Source organism: Poecile atricapillus, chromosome 8 (assembly GCF_030490865.1).
Source record: "Poecile atricapillus isolate bPoeAtr1 chromosome 8, bPoeAtr1.hap1, whole genome shotgun sequence".
Lineage (NCBI taxonomy): Eukaryota > Metazoa > Chordata > Aves > Passeriformes > Paridae > Poecile > Poecile atricapillus.
Window position 1 is genome coordinate 8,514,049 of NC_081256.1, and position 17,148 is coordinate 8,531,196.

The following is a 17,148-nucleotide window of genomic DNA, read 5'->3' on the forward strand; positions in this document are numbered from 1 at the left end:
TGGTGGCTGCTCAATGGCCCATGGGATGCAGGGCAACCTGGAATAATGGAGGTTGGAAGAGACCACTGGAAGGCCTCTGCTTGTGCTCAGAGAAGAACAAACTTCCCTGTTGCCTCCAGAAACTGTGGGCCTTGTCCCATTGTCCTTTGAACACTGCCACTGTCAGTCAGGTTCCTGTCTCCTGGGCAGCACTTCCAGGGATGCCCTGCAGTCCTGGGAGGGTACCAGGAGATGGACAGGGCTCCTCCAGGTCCTCAAGGGGGAGGACCACTCTGAGGCTGCCTGCACTGGTGACTACTTGCCGTGGCAGCCTGGAGAGCACAGGGATGTGTGCAGGGAAGGCCACCTGCTCTGTGTTGCACTCTCAGGCCAGCAACAAAGAACGCCATTGGACCAGAAGGGCTGGAAAGCAGAGAGAAAATCTGTCCCAACAGAGCTTTCACCCCAAGTCCTCTGGGGAGCTTTCACCCCTAATCCTGGGAGTTCCTTACTGTCCATATCCAGATCTCACTCTATAAGCCTGGGATCTGATCACACCATGGATGCTGGCCTCTCCTTGGCACTGCAGAGGCCACATCGGGGTTGGTGTCCCCATTTGGTGTCCCCAGGGAAAAGGGAGGTGGTGGTGATCTCTTGTGGAGAGGGGCACTGCCAGAGGAGCAGGCAGACCATAAGGGCTGCAGCCCCGGGCACATGCGCGGAGGCTGAGGGCACTGCTCTTGTGCAAACTAGGGGAGATGGGCAAGAGCTGCACAAGGGGCAGTGACCCCTTTCTTAAGCTGTGTCAGTGCTTAGAAGTCATCAGGACAAGGCCCAGAGCCTGCTGTGGAACCAAGGCAGTTTGATCTGCCCCAAGCAGTTGATAGGAGCACAAGAACTCCAGAGCTCCATCCAAAACTTCTGGGGTTGATATGGGCTACTCTAAGTTGTTACGGCCCATGAGCAGACACCAAAAGACCATATCTTGGGAGACAGCAAACCAGGAGATTGCAGAGAAGTGCCAGATGCTCCACAAATGGGGATAGAAGGTGGTGAAATACGTTTCATGGCAGCAGAACATTGAGGATGTGAGCTCTGCTATTCCTTGAGCACCTGAGTCTGTGGCACGCCATCCACTGGAGTCCACACTGGGTGACTCAGGTTTGCCTGGAGCTCAGGGATTTTCCCAGCTCTTCCACATCACCATGACACCCATGTGCTCTGGGAGACCGATCCAGTGTCCCTTTGAAATGTAAAATGCATGGAATGGGAAACCCCATCCCTGACCCAGAAAAAAAGAGCCATGGGCTTTGGGCTCCCTGCCCTCAGCCTTTTCCCCAAAGCTGCCATCCAGGGCTCTGGCCTCTGGGATGAGCACGCTGAGCAAAACAGGTCAGAGTGGCTGTGGGTCTCTTTCAGGGAAGGACGCGGCATCACTTTGATCACACAGCCAGGCCGTGGTACAGCCTGTGGACTGTAAGCAAGCTCCCCATGGCTGTCACTCAGGCCTGCAGGGGACATCCTTTCAGCAGAACGTGGACTTTCCTTGCCACTCAGCTTTGCCACCTCCCTGCAGAGTTGGGTCTCTTCCCCACTATAGGGTTGTGCAGTGTTGACTTTCTGCCTCAACTGACCCACAGTGTTCTGGACCTCTGTGATGGCCTGTGGAAGAAATGACTCTCAGGATTAGCCCAAGTGCCTGCACTAAAAGCTCCTTGAGAGCTGACCTGAGGTGTCTCTTTTTGGCTGAATTTAAGTGTGACTGGAGCCAAAGTAACAGACAATCTGAACAAGTGACAGAAGCAATAGACACTACACAAATTCAGTTCAAATCACGTTATTCACTGACCTAGGACCTCCAAGTCAATTGACCTTAGGAAGCTGGGTCACACATCAATCATTTCCATGTTGTGTGGTGTGAAACTGGTGAAAAACGTTTGAGATGAAAGAGGCAGGGACCTCATCAGCAGCGATGCCTCGCAAATGGCCACTCCCAGGAGTTTGGATGTTTCACAAACAAGGAATGTTTGTGGCCCCACAGGGCTCTGGGACACGGCATAAAAGGCTGCGCTGCTGCAGGCTCTGCATCCTCCTCTCTGGCCTCCCTTTCCTCGAGGAACGAGGTAAGCCTGAGTCCGCTCCATGCCTCCCTGTGGGAAGAACTGCTGTCAGGGAGGCTGCCCAGCTTGATCCTTGGGCTGCCTCAGCTTGGCCCTGACACGGAAGCGTTGAAGGGCCGGCAGCCTTTCCATGCTGGTGGCTGGGGACGGGTGGGGAGAGGGGGCTTTGATGCAGCAGAAGGGGATCAGTGGGGCTCTGCTGCAGGGGGCTGTGCCCAGCAGAATTAGCACCTTCCGTGGGCTAACAAAATGTGGCAGTGCTTCCCTGGACATGTGTAACACAGCCATGTCTGTTCTGGAGATGGGCTGTGAGCAGTCTTTCCACAGGGGCTTTAAAGCCTCTGTGCTGGGTCCTATTCCTGAAGTGGGGCGGCCTTCCCGTGTCGTGCCACTGGGAGGGAAGTGGCAGGGTCGTGGCAGCTGTAGGCACAGAGTGTGTTGGGCAGAGCAAATGTGTCCCTGGAGAGAGCCGAGGGACAGAGAGACAGAGTGATGCTGAGGCTGGACCCTGCTCCCTGCTCTGTGTTGCAGCCTTGCCTCCTGCACCGAGAGATGTCTTGCTGCAGACCCTGTCCCCCACGGCCCTGCGGCCCCTGTGGCCCAACGCCCCTTGCAAGCAGCTGCAGCGAGCCGTGCCTCGCCCGCTGTGCTGACTCCACGGTGTACATCGAGCCTTCGCCGGTGGTGGTGACCCTGCCGGGCCCCATCCTCACCTCTTTCCCTCAGAGCACGGCCGTGGGATCCTCTCTGTCAGCTGCTGTGGGCAGCTCCCTCAGCACCTCAGGGGTTCCCATCTCTTCTGGGGGCTCCCTTGGGCTGGGGGGCTCAGGCCTGTGCCTGCCTATCCCCCGCTGCGGTCAGATCTGCTGAAGCCGGCGCATCGTCCCCTTTGTCCTTGGCAAATGGGCCCAGCTCTTTCCCTCCCTGGCCCCTGCACACGCGTTCCTTGGTCTCTGTTCTGTGCCACCGCTTTTGATCCTTCTCATTAAAGGCTTTGTGCAGCATTGCTGGAGACTCCTGCTCGTTTGTTCTCCTCCTTATTCCAATGTTGGTCGAGCTCCTTGAACTGATTGCAGAGCAATAGAAAGACACTGACAGGGAAAAGAGGGAAAGAAGCCGCAGAGGGAAGGAGCAAGAAAGGAGCAGTGGACAGGGCTGGGCACACAAGTTCTGCCACAGGGAGTAACCTGCAGTTACTGTGGGAATGGTGCAACCTGGAAACAGCTGCCCAGAGTGAATAGCCCAGTGTCCGCTTTTGGATGCATCCAACATAGAACAGTCCCAGAGTAGCCTCCTGTGCCTGATCCCTTTTGGGTGGTGGTCTCCACCTCAGCTGCTGTGTGATTCATCAGAGCAGTCTCCACAGGTGAAGCAGCTGCAGAGTAGAGCTGTGAGGGTGTAAGCGTGCTGAGGGAAAGCCCGAGGGAACAAAAAGGCTGAGGTCCCACTGAGATTTGAACTCAGATCACTGGATTCAGAGTCCAGAGTGCTCACCATTACACCATGGGACCTCCTGCACCGGTCACCTCTGGCCCCTGTGCCGAGCCTTGCTCTGCCTTCTGTCCCCAGCTGAGGCTGGCTGTCTCTCCATCGCCTTGGACATCTCTCACCACGAGCAGCCTTCCCTGCAGGGCCTCCAGGCACTCTCTAATCACACCATCCCTCAGGCCAGCAGCACAGCTCCTTCTGCAAGCCTGGCATGGCCTCTCTTACGAGCTTTAGAATCAAAACTTGCACTATCTTGTCTTTCCCAAATTGCAACAATCTCTTTCTGACTCAGGGCAAGCCTTGGGAAATTACGTTCACACACCTGATGAAACCTGGTGGATCAGCCTCTGAATGGTCACGGCAGCAAACAGATGAGGACAGAGAAAGCTCCCAGGTGTTTTGTCAAGCACTTGGAGCAGCCTGAACCTCTTCTGCCCCTGCATAGGCCTGGAGGTGCCCTCCTGTGCCTGGGCAACTGGGATTGATCTGCCTTCAGGGAAGGGAGGAAAACCTGTGTGCCCTCAATGTGCAGGGCCTTGTGGGGGAAGCTGTGCCTGCTGCTGTGAAAAAAGTGCCTTAGCAGAGGATGGTTTTGATCCATCGACCTCTGGGTTATGGGCCCAGCACGCTCCCGCTGCGCCACTCTGCTCCTCCTGAGCCTTGGCTGCCATTGCCCTCACTGCAGCTCCATGCTGCCGGGTACTGCTGGCCCTCACTCCTTCCCTTCCTCCCTGCTCGGCCTCCCCCACCCCACAAAATAGACACCCTGACAAGTTCATCTCCCTTGGCCGTGCGCCCCACAGCTCCAGCACCTGGTCTTGCCCTTCTCCCACACCTCCCACTCACAGCCCTGCACAGCCCCTTGCCCTTTGACCACCCACGCTGGCCCTGCACATCCTCAAGGCTGTCCCAAAGGCAGGCTGCAGCCTTGGGCCTTGCTAGGGATGAGGGCACCTGAAATCCAGTGACTCAATCCTCATGGCTGCAGCCCTGCACAGAAATCCAGCTCCGCTCCCAGCACGCTGCAGGACAGCCCCTGCCCGACGCTTCAGTTCTGTGCCGGCCAAGGAGGGACACAACAAGCTGAGAAAATACATCAAGAACAGTCTGTACCAACCAGAGGCCCCTTTAATTTGCTGGAGTCTGTTTTAAAGGGGTCTGCTCCCCCAGAGGGAAAAATCCAGAGTCAGGAAATGCAGTGCCTATCTAATGTAATGGCAGTTGCAGAAGGAACTGAAGGAACAGTGGGACCTAGTAAAGTTGCTGGGGCTGAAGTGCAGGAGCTCTCTGGGCAGCTCCAGCTGCTGTCCATGGCAGCCAGCTGTGGGCTGGTACCCGCACAGCGTTGTCAGCTGCCCGCAGCCCAAAAGGGGCGTGTGCCCCGTAGTTGGCAGGATTCGAACCTGCGCAGGGAAACCCCAATGGATTTCTAGTCCATCGCCTTCACCACTCGGCCACAACTACCTGCTCCAGCCCTCCCTGCCCTGCTCAGCACATGCCCTGTGCCACGACACCAACGCCCCGGCACTTCAGGACAAGGCTCCTGCTACGAACCAGTGCTTGAGATGGCTTCAAAAACTCACTGGCAAGGGTATCAGCAAAAGCCAGATTTAATATGAAAGGAAAGCACAACAAAGTGCTTTGGCAAGATTCACTCTACTACTTTCAGGACAGTTAAAGCACAACAAGGGAAAACAAGCAACAACAAATCCAAACAAAATATAAGCAAGCTAAATGGAAGTGAACTGACATGTATCTAGGGGAGTGTGTGTCTTGGTCTGTGTGTGTGTGTGTGTGTGCGCGCGCGTGTGAGAGAAATAGGGAGAGAATTGATAATGGTATGAATGTTTTCACTGTGAATTTGTAAGTAAGTAATGACTTTGTATTGAATATTGATAAATGCTTTTGCACATGTTTAATTATGAATCCCTATCCTTTGCATACTATACACTTGTGAACGGAGTCTCCTGTTAAAACATTGAATATTGATTTCAATTCAATATTCTATTTTTGCTTCATCAGTTTAATAACAGAAGTCTGTGAGTAACAGAGTGAACTTTGCAATCAAACACGGTTGAATCCAGACTGCCGCTGTCCAGCCATAAAATGAAATGCTTTTCTCCTTTCCATCCCACAGTCCAATAATCATGCCCCTGACACATCCCCACATCACCAATAGAAGAGAGAAGATTGATTTTGCTGTGATTTTGTGAAGAAGCTATGACAGAACTGAAAATTAAATCAAAATATTTGTATTAACTCTCACGTGGAACAAATTGTCACCACACCCTGCAGGGCCGTGATCTCCAGGTTACAGAGTCAAGCTCAATGAGAGAGCCTTTGGTGCTCTGGAGTAATGTTTGGGAGTTCTTGTGTAGCTGCCGGTAAGCTCAGGACAGCATCCAGTGCTCACCCTGGCAGAGCAGGTGGAAGCTGAGGGAGGAGGAGAACAAATGAGCAGGAGTCTCCAGCAATGCTGCACAAAGCCTTTAATGAGAAGGATCAAAAGCGGTGGCACAGAACAGAGACCAAGGAACGCGTGTGCAGGGGCCAGGGAGGGAAAGAGCTGGGCCCATTTGCCAAGGACAAAGGGGACGATGCGCCGGCTTCAGCAGATCTGACCGCAGCGGGGGATAGGCAGGCACAGGCCTGAGCCCCCCAGCCCAAGGGAGCCCCCAGAAGAGATGGGAACCCCTGAGGTGCTGAGGGAGCTGCCCACAGCAGCTGACAGAGAGGATCCCACGGCCGTGCTCTGAGGGAAAGAGGTGAGGATGGGGCCCGGCAGGGTCACCACCACCGGCGAAGGCTCGATGTACACCGTGGAGTCAGCACAGCGGGCGAGGCACGGCTCGCTGCAGCTGCTTGCAAGGGGCGTTGGGCCACAGGGGCCGCAGGGCCGTGGGGGACAGGGTCTGCAGCAAGACATCTCTCGGTGCAGGAGGCAAGGCTGCAACACAGAGCAGGGAGCAGGGTCCAGCCTCAGCATCACTCTGTCTCTCTGTCCCTCGGCTCTCTCCAGGGACACATTTGCTCTGCCCAACACACTCTGTGCCTACAGCTGCCACGACCCTGCCACTGCCCTCCCAGTGGCACGGCACGGGAAGGCCGCCCCACTTCAGGAATAGGACCCAGCACAGAGGCTTTAAGGCCCCTGTGGAAAGACTGCTCACAGCCCATCTCCAGAACAGACATGGCTGTGTTACACCTGTCCAGGGAAGCACTGCCACATTTTGTTAGCCCACGGAGGGTGCTAATTCTGCTGGGCACATCCCCCTGCAGCAGAGCCCCACTGATCCCCTTCTGCTGCATCAAAGCCCCCTCTCCCCACCCGTCCCCAGCCACCAGCATGGAAAGACTGCCGGCCCTTCAACGCTTCCGTGTCAGGGCCAAGCTGAGGCAGCCCAAGGATCAAGCTGGGCAGCCTCCATGACAGCAGTTCTTCCCACAGGGAGGCATGGAGCGGACTCAGGCTTACCTCGTTCCTCGAGGAAAGGGAGGCCAGAGAGGAGGATGCAGAGCCTGCAGCAGGGCAGCCTTTTATGCCGTGTCCCAGAGCCCTGTGGGGCCACAAACATTCCTTGTTTGTGAAACATCCAAACTCCTGGGAGTGGCCATTTGCGAGGCATCGCTGCTGATGAGGTCCCTGCCTCTTTCATCTCAAGCATTTTTCTCCAGTTTCACACCACACAACATGGAAATGATTGATGTGTGACCCAGCTTCCTAAGGTCAATTGACTTGGAGGTCCTAGGTCAGTGAATAACGTGATTTGAACTGAATTTGTGTAGTGCCTATTGCTTCTGTCACTTGTTCATATTGTCTGTTACTTTGGCTCCAGTCACACTTAAATTCAGCCAAAAAGAGACACCTCAGGTCAGCTCTCAAGGAGCTTTCAGTGCAGGCACTTGGGCTAATCCTGAGAGTCATTTCTTCCATGGGCCATCACAGAGGTCCAGAACACTGTGGGTCAGTTGAGGCAGAAAGTCAACACTGCACAACCCTATAGTGGGGAAGAGACCCAACTCTGCAGGGAGGTGCCAAAGCTGAGTGGCAAGGAAAGTCCACGTTCTGCTGGAAGGATGTCCCCTGCAGGCCTGAGTGACAGCCATGGGGAGCTTGCTTACAGTCCACAGGCTGTACCACGGCCTGGCTGTGTGATCAAAGTGATGCCGCGTCCTTCCCTGAAAGAGACCCACAGCCACTCTGACCTGTTTTGCTCAGCGTGCTCATCCCAGAGGCCAGAGCCCTGGATGGCAGCTTTGGGGAAAAGGCTGAGGGCAGGGAGCCCAAAGCCCATGGCTCTTTTTTTCTGGGTCAGGGATGGGGTTTCCCATTCCATGCATTTTACATTTCAAAGGGACACTGGATCGGTCTCCCAGAGCACGTGGGTGTCATGGTGATGTGGAAGAGCTGGGAAAATCCCTGAGCTCCAGGCAAACCTGAGTCACCCAGTGTGGACTCCCGTAGACGGCGTGCCACAGACTCAGGTGCTCAAGGAATAACAGAGCTCCTATCCTAAATAGGAGTGATGTGGATTTTATGTGGGGTGGCCACTCAGTCCATCATCCATTGGATGGAAGGCGAGACTCAAGGCCTTGTGGATGACAGCTCAATGTCCAACTCAAGTGGTGTCCAGCCTGTGATGAGTGTGGTTTTACTGGGCTTGGTGAGGGGAACAGGAATATTTAACACCTTCTTGGGACACCTGGGTGGAGGGAATGAGTGCATCCTCAGCTGGTTTGTGGATGACATTGAGCTGAGTGATGGGGCTGGTACTGTAGAGGAAGGGATGCCATCCGGAGGGCAGGATGGAGAGGTGGGTCTGTGCAAACCTCATGGAATTCAACAAGGTCAAGAGCCAAGGTCGGGATAATCCCAAACATGGACACAGTCTAGGTCATGAGTGGATTGAGAGCAGCTCTGTAGATGGGGATTTGCAGGTTCTGGTGGCTGAAATACTGAACATGAACCTGCATTGCCTGCTTGCAGGAAAGTGCAAACATCCAATTGTATTTTGGGATGCATCCAGAGTTGAGTGGCCAGCAGGTTGAGGGAGGGGATTGTCGTGATCTACTCAGTTCTCAAGACACCTTAGCTGGGGTACTGCATCCAGTTCTAGGACCCACAGCCAAAGAAACACACAGATCTGCTGCAGAGGGTCCAGAGGAGCCACAAAGACCAGCAGGCAACTGGAGCCACTGTCCTGTGAAGACAGGCTGAGAGGGTTGGGGTTGTGTAGCAAAGAAAAGAGAAGGCTCCCAGGAGACATTCAGTCATGAAAGGAAAGGATACTGGGCAGGACTGAATAGAGATGGGTCAAGGGCTACTGGTCTCAAATTGAAATCAGGAAGATATAGATTAGATATTGGGAAGGAATCTTTTTGGTACAGAGTGGTGACACACAGGAACTGGTTGTCCAGAGAAGAGTTGCAGAAACCATTGAGGGGGCTCAAGCTAGATGATTTTAAGGTCCATTCTATCGTAAAAGTGATTCTAAGAGTCATTGCACAAATCTGTCTTCTATGAAGTGGGGCAACAAAATTTGAGATGAAAGAGGCAGGGACCTCATCAGCAGCGATGCCTCGCAAATGGCCACTCCCAGGAGTTTGGATGTTTCACAAACAAAAAATGTTTGTGGCCCCACAGGGCTCTGGGACACGGCATAAAAGGCTGCCCTGCTGCAGGCTCTGCATCCTCCTCTCTGGCCTCCCTTTCCTCGAGGAACGAGGTAAGCCTGAGTCCGCTCCATGCCTCCCTGTGGGAAGAACTGCTGTCAGGGAGGCTGCCCAGCTTGATCCTTGGGCTGCCTCAGCTTGGCCCTGACACGGAAGCGTTGAAGGGCCGGCAGCCTTTCCATGCTGGTGGCTGGGGACGGGTGGGGAGAGGGGGCTTTGATGCAGCAGAAGGGGATCAGTGGGGCTCTGCTGCAGTGGGATGTGCCCAGCAGAATTAGCACCTTCCGTGGGCTAACAAAATGTGGCAGTGCTTCCCTGGACATGTGTAACACAGCCATGTCTGTTCTGGAGATGGGCTGTGAGCAGTCTTTCCACAGGGGCCTTAAAGCCTCTGTGCTGGGTCCTATTCCTGAAGTGGGGCGGCCTTCCCGTGTCGTGCCACTGGGAGGGCAGTGGCAGGGTCGTGGCAGCTGTAGGCACAGAGTGTGTTGGGCAGAGCAAATGTGTCCCTGGAGAGAGCCGAGGGACAGAGAGACAGAGTGATGCTGAGGCTGGACCCTGCTCCCTGCTCTGTGTTGCAGCCTTGCCTCCTGCACCGAGAGATGTCTTGCTGCAGACCCTGTCCCCCACGGCCCTGCGGCCCCTGTGGCCCAACGCCCCTTGCAAGCAGCTGCAGCGAGCCGTGCCTCGCCCGCTGTGCTGACTCCACGGTGTACATCGAGCCTTCGCCGGTGGTGGTGACCCTGCCGGGCCCCATCCTCACCTCTTTCCCTCAGAGCACGGCCGTGGGATCCTCTCTGTCAGCTGCTGTGGGCAGCTCCCTCAGCACCTCAGGGGTTCCCATCTCTTCTGGGGGCTCCCTTGGGCTGGGAGGGTCAGGCCTGTGCCTGCCTATCCCCCGCTGCGGTCAGATCTGCTGAAGCCGGCGCATCGTCCCCTTTGTCCTTGGCAAATGGGCCCAGCTCTTTCCCTCCCTGGCCCCTGCACACGCGTTCCTTGGTCTCTGTTCTGTGCCACCGCTTTTGATCCTTCTCATTAAAGGCTTTGTGCATCATTGCTGGAGACTCCTGCTCGTTTGTTCTCCTCCTTCTTCCAATATTGGTCGAGCTCCTTGAACTGATTGAAGTGCAATAGAAAGACACTGACAGGGAAAAGAGGGAAAGAAGCCGCAGAGGGAAGGAGCAAGAAAGGAGCAGTGGACAGGGCTGGGCACACAAGTTCTGCCACAGGGAGTAACCGGCAGTTACTGTGGGAATGGTGCAACCTGGAAACAGCTGCCCAGAGTGAATAGCCCAGTGTCCGCTTTTGGATGCATCCAACATAGAACAGTCCCAGAGTAGCCTCCTGTGCCTGATCCCTTTTGGGTGGTGGTCTCCACCTCAGCTGCTGTGTGATTCATCAGAGCAGTCTCCACAGGTGAAGCAGCTGCCGGGGAGAGCTGTGAGGGTGTAAGCGTGCTGAGGGAAAGCCCGAGGGAACAAAAAGGCTGAGGTCCCACTGAGATTTGAACTCAGATCACTGGATTCAGAGTCCAGAGTGCTCACCATTACACCATGGGACCTCCTGCACCGGTCACCTCTGGCCCCTGTGCCGAGCCTTGCTCTGCCTTCTGTCCCCAGCTGAGGCTGGCTGTCTCTCCATCGCCTTGGACATCTCTCACCACGAGCAGCCTTCCCTGCAGGGCCTCCAGGCACTCTCTAATCACACCATCCCTCAGGCCAGCAGCACAGCTCCTTCTGCAAGCCTGGCATGGCCTCTCTTACGAGCGTTAGAATCGAAACTTGCACTATCTTGTCTTTCCCAAATTGCAACAATCTCTTTCTGACTCAGGGCACACCTTGGGAAGTCACCTTCATTCTGAAGAAGCCCCCTTGTCTTTGCTTCCCCAGCCCAAGCCAGTCCAGGTCCTGAAGGACTACTGAATGGGAATCAGATGTTTCAGAGTTGTGGTGGCAGCAGGAACCAGCTTTCTCCTGGGCATGCCAACCCCTGAAAGTTTTCCTAGAGAGGCGTTGCCCGCAGCACCCGGTGTCTCCTCCCCTCCCAACACCCAGCCACCACTGGCCAATACAGTGTCCCTTGGCAATAGCTGCATGGTCCTCATCCTGGATCAGCGTCCAAATGGTCATGGCAGCAAACAGATGAGGACAGAGAAAACTCCCAGGTGTTTGTGTCGTGCACATGGAGCAGCCTGAGCCTCCTCTGCCCCTGCATAGGCCTGCAGGTGCCCTCCTGTGCCTGGGCAACTGGGATTGATCTGCCTTCAGGGAAGGGAGGAAAACCTGTGTGCCCTCAATGTGCAGGGCCTTGTGGGGGAAGCTGTGCCTGCTGCTGTGAAAAAAGTGCCTTAGCAGAGGATGGTTTTGATCCATCGACCTCTGGGTTATGGGCCCAGCACGCTCCCGCTGCGCCACTCTGCTCCTCCTGAGCCTTGGCTGCCATTGCCCTCACTGCAGCTCCATGCTGCTGGGTACTGCTGGCCCTCACTCCTTCCCTTCCTCCCTGCTCGGCCTCCCCCACCCCACAAAATAGACACCCTGACAAGTTCATCTCCCTTGGCCGTGCGCCCCACAGCTCCAGCACCTGGTCTTGCCCTTCTCCCCCGCCTTCCGCTCACAGCCCTGCACAGCCCCTTGCCCTTTGACCACCCACGCTGGCCCTGCACATCCTCAAGGCTGTCCCAAAGGCAGGCTGCAGCCTTGGGCCTTGCTAGGGATGAGGGCACCTGAAATCCAGTGACTCAATCCACATGGCTGCAGCCCTGCACAGAAATCCAGCTCCGCTCCCAGCACGCTGCAGGACAGCACCTGCCCGACGCTTCAGTTCTGTGCTGGCCAAGGAGGGACACAACAAGCTGAGAAAATACATCAAGAACAGTCTGTACCAACCAGAGGCCCCTTTAATTTGCTGGAGTCTGTTTTAAAGGGGTCTGCTCCCCCAGAGGGAAAAATCCAGAGTCAGGAAATGCAGTGCCCGTCTAATGTAATGGCAGTTGCAGAAGGAACTGAAGGAACAGTGGGACCTAGTAAAGTTGCTGGGGCTGAAGTGCAGGAGCTCTCTGGGCAGCTCCAGCTGCTGTCCATGGCAGCCAGCTGCGGGCTGGTACCCGCACAGCGTTGTCAGCTGCCCGCAGCCCAAAAGGGGCGTGTGCCCCGTAGTTGGCAGGATTCGAACCTGCGCGGGGAAACCCCAATGGATTTCTAGTCCATCGCCTTCACCACTCGGCCACAACTACCTGCTCCAGCCCTCCCTGCCCTGCTCAGCACATGCCCTGTGCCACAACACCAACGCCCCGGCACTTCAGGACAAGGCTCCTGCTACGAACCAGTGCTTGAGGTGGCTTCAAAAACTCACTGGCAAGGGTATCAGCAAAAGCCAGATTTAATATGAAAGGAAAGCACAACAAAGTGCTTTGGCAAGATTCACTCTACTACTTTCAGGACAGTTAAAGCACAACAAGGGAAAACAAGCAACAACAAAACCAAACAAAATACAAGCAAGCTAAATGGAAGTGAACTGACATCTATCTAGGGGAGTGTGTGTCTGGGTATGTGTGTGTGTGTGTGTGTGTGTGTGCGTGCATGTGAGAGAAATAGGGAGAGAATTGATAATGGTATGAATGTTTTCCCTGTGAATTTGTAATTAAGTCCTTGCTGTGACATCGGATCGAGTGCTGCTAAATGCTTTTGCACACTTTTAATTATGAATGCCTGCATACTATACACTTTTGAATGCATAGTGGCCGTGTACAACACTAAACATTGGTTTCAGTTCGATATTCTATTCTTGCTTCATCAGTTTAATAACAGAAGTCTGTGAGTAACAGAGTGAACTTTGCAATCAAACACGGTTGAATCCAGACTGCCGCTGTCCAGCCATAAAATGAAATGCTTTTCTCCTTTCCATCCCACAGTCCTATAATCATGCCCCTGACACATCCCCACATCACCAATAGAAGAGAGAAGATTGATTTTGCTGTGATTTTGTGAAGAAGCTATGACAGAACTGAAAATTAAATCAAAATATTTGTATTAACTCTCACGTGGAACAAATTGGCACCACGCCCTGCAGGGCCGTGATGTCAAGGTTACAGAGTCAAGCTCAGTGAGAGAGCCTTTGGTGCTCTGGAGTAATGTTTCGGAGTTCTTGTGTAGCTGCCGGTAAGCTCAGGACAGCATCCAGTGCTCACCCTGGCAGAGCAAGTGGTAGCTGAGGGAGGAGGAGAACAAACGAGCAGGAGTCTCCAGCAATGCTGCACAAAGCCTTTAATGAGAAGGATCAAAAGCGGTGGCACAGAACAGAGACCAAGGAACGCGTGTGCAGGGGCCAGGGAGGGAAAGAGCTGGGCCCATTTGCCAAGGACAAAGGGGACGATGCGCCGGCTTCAGCAGATCTGACCGCAGCGGGGGATAGGCAGGCACAGGCCTGAGCCCCCCAGCCCAAGGGAGCCCCCAGAAGAGATGGGAACCCCTGAGGTGCTGAGGGAGCTGCCCACAGCAGCTGACAGAGAGGATCCCACGGCCGTGCTCTGAGGGAAAGAGGTGAGGATGGGGCCCGGCAGGGTCACCACCACCGGCGAAGGCTCGATGTACACCGTGGAGTCAGCACAGCGGGCGAGGCACGGCTCGCTGCAGCTGCTTGCAAGGGGCGTTGGGCCACAGGGGCCGCAGGGCCGTGGGGGACAGGGTCTGCAGCAAGACATCTCTCGGTGCAGGAGGCAAGGCTGCAACACAGAGCAGGGAGCAGGGTCCAGCCTCAGCATCACTCTGTCTCTCTGTCCCTCGGCTCTCTCCAGGGACACATTTGCTCTGCCCAACACACTCTGTGCCTACAGCTGCCACAACCCTGCCACTGCCCTCCCAGTGGCACGGCACTGGAAGGCCGCCCCACTTCAGGAATAGGACCCAGCACAGAGGCTTTAAGGCCCCTGTGGAAAGACTGCTCACAGCCCATCTCCAGAACAGACATGGCTGTGTTACACATGTCCAGGGAAGCACTGCCACATTTTGTTAGCCCATGGAGGGTGCTAATTCTGCTGGGCACATCCCCCTGCAGCAGAGCCCCACTGATTCCCTTCTGCTGCATCAAAGCCCCCTCTCCCCACCCGTCCCCAGCCACCAGCATGGAAAGGCTGCCGGCCCTTCAACGCTTCCGTGTCAGGGCCAAGCTGAGGCAGCCCAAGGATCAAGCTGGGCAGCCTCCATGACAGCAGTTCTTCCCACAGGGAGGCATGGAGCGGACTCAGGCTTACCTCGTTCCTCGAGGAAAGGGAGGCCAGAGAGGAGGATGCAGAGCCTGCAGCAGCGCAGCCTTTTATGCCGTGTCCCAGAGCCCTGTGGGGCCACAAACATTCCTTGTTTGTGAAACATCCAAACTCCTGGGAGTGGCCACTTGCGAGGCATCGCTGCTGATGAGGTCCCTGCCTCTTTCATCTCAAGCATTTTTCACCAGTTTCACACCACACAACATGGAAATGATTGATGTGTGACCCAGCTTCCTAAGGTCAATTGACTTGGAGGTCCTAGGTCAGTGCATAACGTGATTTGAACTGAATTTGTGTAGTGCCTATTGCTTCTGTCACTTGTTCATATTGTCTGTTACTTTGGCTCCAGTCACACTTAAATTCAGCCAAAAAGAGACACCTCAGGTCAGCTCTCAAGGAGCTTTCAGTGCAGGCACTTGGGCTAATCCTGAGAGTCATTTCTTCCATGGGCCATCACAGAGGTCCAGAACACTGTGGGTCAGTTGAGGCAGAAAGTCAACACTGCACAACTCTATAGTGGGGAAGAGACCCAACTCTGCAGGGAGGTGGCAAAGCTGAGTGGCAAGGAAAGTCCACGTTCTGCTGGAAGGATGTCCCCTGCAGGCCTGAGTGACAGCCATGGGGAGCTTGCTTACAGTCCACAGGCTGTACCACGGCCTGGCTGTGTGATCAAAGTGATGCCGCGTCCTTCCCTGAAAGAGACCCACAGCCACTCTGACCTGTTTTGCTCAGCGTGCTCATCCCAGAGGCCAGAGCCCTGGATGGCAGCTTTGGGGAAAAGGCTGAGGGCAGGGAGCCCAAAGCCCATGGCTCTTTTTTTCTGGGTCAGGGATGGGGTTTCCCATTCCATGCATTTTACATTTCAAAGGGACACTGGATCGGTCTCCCAGAGCACGTGGGTGTCATGGTGATGTGGAAGAGCTGGGAAAATCCCTGAGCTCCAGGCAAACCTGAGTCACCCAGTGTGGACTCCAGTGGACGGCGTGCCACAGACTCAGGCGCTCAAGGAATAACAGAGCTCCTATCCTAAATAGGAGTGATGTGGATTTTATGTGGGGTGGCCACTCAGTCCATCATCCATTGGATGGAAGGCGAGACTCAAGGCCTTGTGGATGACAGCTCAATGTCCAACTCAAGTGGTGTCCAGCCTGTGATGAGTGTGGTTTTACTGGGCTTGGTGAGGGGAACAGGAATATTTAACACCTTCTTGGGAGACCTGGGTGGAGGGAATGAGTGCATCCTCAGCTGGTTTGTGGATGACATTGAGCTGAGTGATGGGGCTGGTACTGTAGAGGAAGGGATGCCATCCGGAGGGCAGGATGGAGAGGTGGGTCTGTGCAAACCTCATGGAATTCAACAAGGTCAAGAGCCAAGGTCGGGACAATCCCAAACATGGACACAGTCTAGGCCATGAGTGGATTGAGAGCAGCTCTGCAGATGGGGATTTGCAGGTTCTGGTGGCTGAAATACTGAACGTGAACCTGCATTGCCTGCTTGCAGCAAAGTGCAAACATCCAATTGTATTTTGGGATGCATCCAGAGTTGAGTGGCCAGCAGGTTGAGGGAGGGGATTGTCGTGATCTACTCAGTTCTCAAGACACCTTAGCTGGGGTACTGCATCCAGTTCTAGGACCCACAGCCAAAGAAACACACAGACCTGCTGCAGAGGGTCCAGAGGAGCCACAAAGACCAGCAGGCAACTGGAGCCACTGTCCTGTGAAGACAGGCTGAGAGGGTTGGGGTTGTGTAGCAAAGAAAAGAGAAGGCTCCCAGGAGACATTCAGTCAAGAAAGGAAAGGATACTGGGCAGGACTCAATAGAGATGGGTCAAGGGCTACTGGTCTGAAACTGAAAGCAGGAATATATGGGTTTGATATTGGGAAGGAATCTTTTTGGTACAGAGTGGTGACACACAGGAACTGGTTGTCCAGAGAAGAGTTGCAGAACCCGTTGAAGGGGGCTCAAGCTAGATGATTTTAAGGTCCATTCTCTCCTCAGTTGATTCTAAGAGTCATTGCACAAATCTGGTATGAAATGGGACAACAAAATTTGAGATGAAAGAGGCAGGGACCTCATCAGCAGCGATGCCTCGCAAGTGGCCACTCCCAGGAGTTTGGATGTTTCACAAACAAGGAATGTTTGTGGCCCCACAGGGCTCTGGGACACGGCATAAAAGGCTGCGCTGCTGCAGGCTCTGCATCCTCCTCTCTGGCCTCCCTTTCCTCGAGGAACGAGGTAAGCCTGAGTCCGCTCCATGCCTCCCTGTGGGAAGAACTGCTGTCATGGAGGCTGCCCAGCTTGATCCTTGGGCTGCCTCAGCTTGGCCCTGACACGGAAGCGTTGAAGGGCCGGCAGCCTTTCCATGCTGGTGGCTGGGGACGGGTGGGGAGAGGGGGCTTTGATGCAGCAGAAGGGGATCAGTGGGGCTCTGCTGCAGGGGGATGTGCCCAGCAGAATTAGCACCCTCCATGGGCTAACAAAATGTGGCAGTGCTTCCCTGGACAGGTGTAACACAGCCATGTCTGTTCTGGAGATGGGCTGTGAACAGTCTTTCCACAGGGGCCTTAAAGCCTCTGTGCTGGGTCCTATTCCTGAAGTGGGGCGGCCTTCCCGTGCCGTGCCACT

General features: G+C 54.9%; 1 protein-coding gene and 6 non-coding genes across 7 annotated transcripts; all 7 read right to left on the minus strand.

Moving 5' to 3' along the window:
• Nucleotides 1–3,538: 3,538 nt before the first annotated feature.
• On the minus strand, nucleotides 3,539–3,610 carry TRNAQ-CUG (transfer RNA glutamine (anticodon CUG)). The gene has a single exon. It is a non-coding gene; the product is annotated as a tRNA-Gln (tRNA).
• Nucleotides 3,611–4,164: 554 nt separating this feature from the next.
• Nucleotides 4,165–4,236, minus strand: TRNAM-CAU (transfer RNA methionine (anticodon CAU)). Its single transcript has one exon. It is a non-coding gene; the product is annotated as a tRNA-Met (tRNA).
• A 733-nt stretch (nucleotides 4,237–4,969) lies between these two features.
• On the minus strand, nucleotides 4,970–5,051 carry TRNAS-AGA (transfer RNA serine (anticodon AGA)). The gene has a single exon. It is a non-coding gene; the product is annotated as a tRNA-Ser (tRNA).
• Nucleotides 5,052–10,749: 5,698 nt separating this feature from the next.
• TRNAQ-CUG (transfer RNA glutamine (anticodon CUG)) lies at nucleotides 10,750–10,821 on the minus strand. The gene has a single exon. It is a non-coding gene; the product is annotated as a tRNA-Gln (tRNA).
• A 787-nt stretch (nucleotides 10,822–11,608) lies between these two features.
• TRNAM-CAU (transfer RNA methionine (anticodon CAU)) lies at nucleotides 11,609–11,680 on the minus strand. The gene has a single exon. It is a non-coding gene; the product is annotated as a tRNA-Met (tRNA).
• A 733-nt stretch (nucleotides 11,681–12,413) lies between these two features.
• TRNAS-AGA (transfer RNA serine (anticodon AGA)) lies at nucleotides 12,414–12,495 on the minus strand. The gene has a single exon. It is a non-coding gene; the product is annotated as a tRNA-Ser (tRNA).
• Nucleotides 12,496–13,644: 1,149 nt separating this feature from the next.
• LOC131581638 (feather keratin Cos1-1/Cos1-3/Cos2-1-like) lies at nucleotides 13,645–13,962 on the minus strand. Its single transcript, XM_058844127.1, has one exon. The coding sequence runs from the start codon at nucleotides 13,960–13,962 to the stop codon at nucleotides 13,645–13,647; it is 318 nt and encodes a 105-aa protein (XP_058700110.1).
• Between the last annotated feature and the right edge of the window lie 3,186 nt (nucleotides 13,963–17,148).

Coding starts and splice junctions, on each gene's coding strand:
- LOC131581638 (XM_058844127.1), bottom strand. CDS start 13,962: ATGTCTTGCTGCAGACCCTGTCCCCCACGGCCCTGCGGCCCCTGTGGC.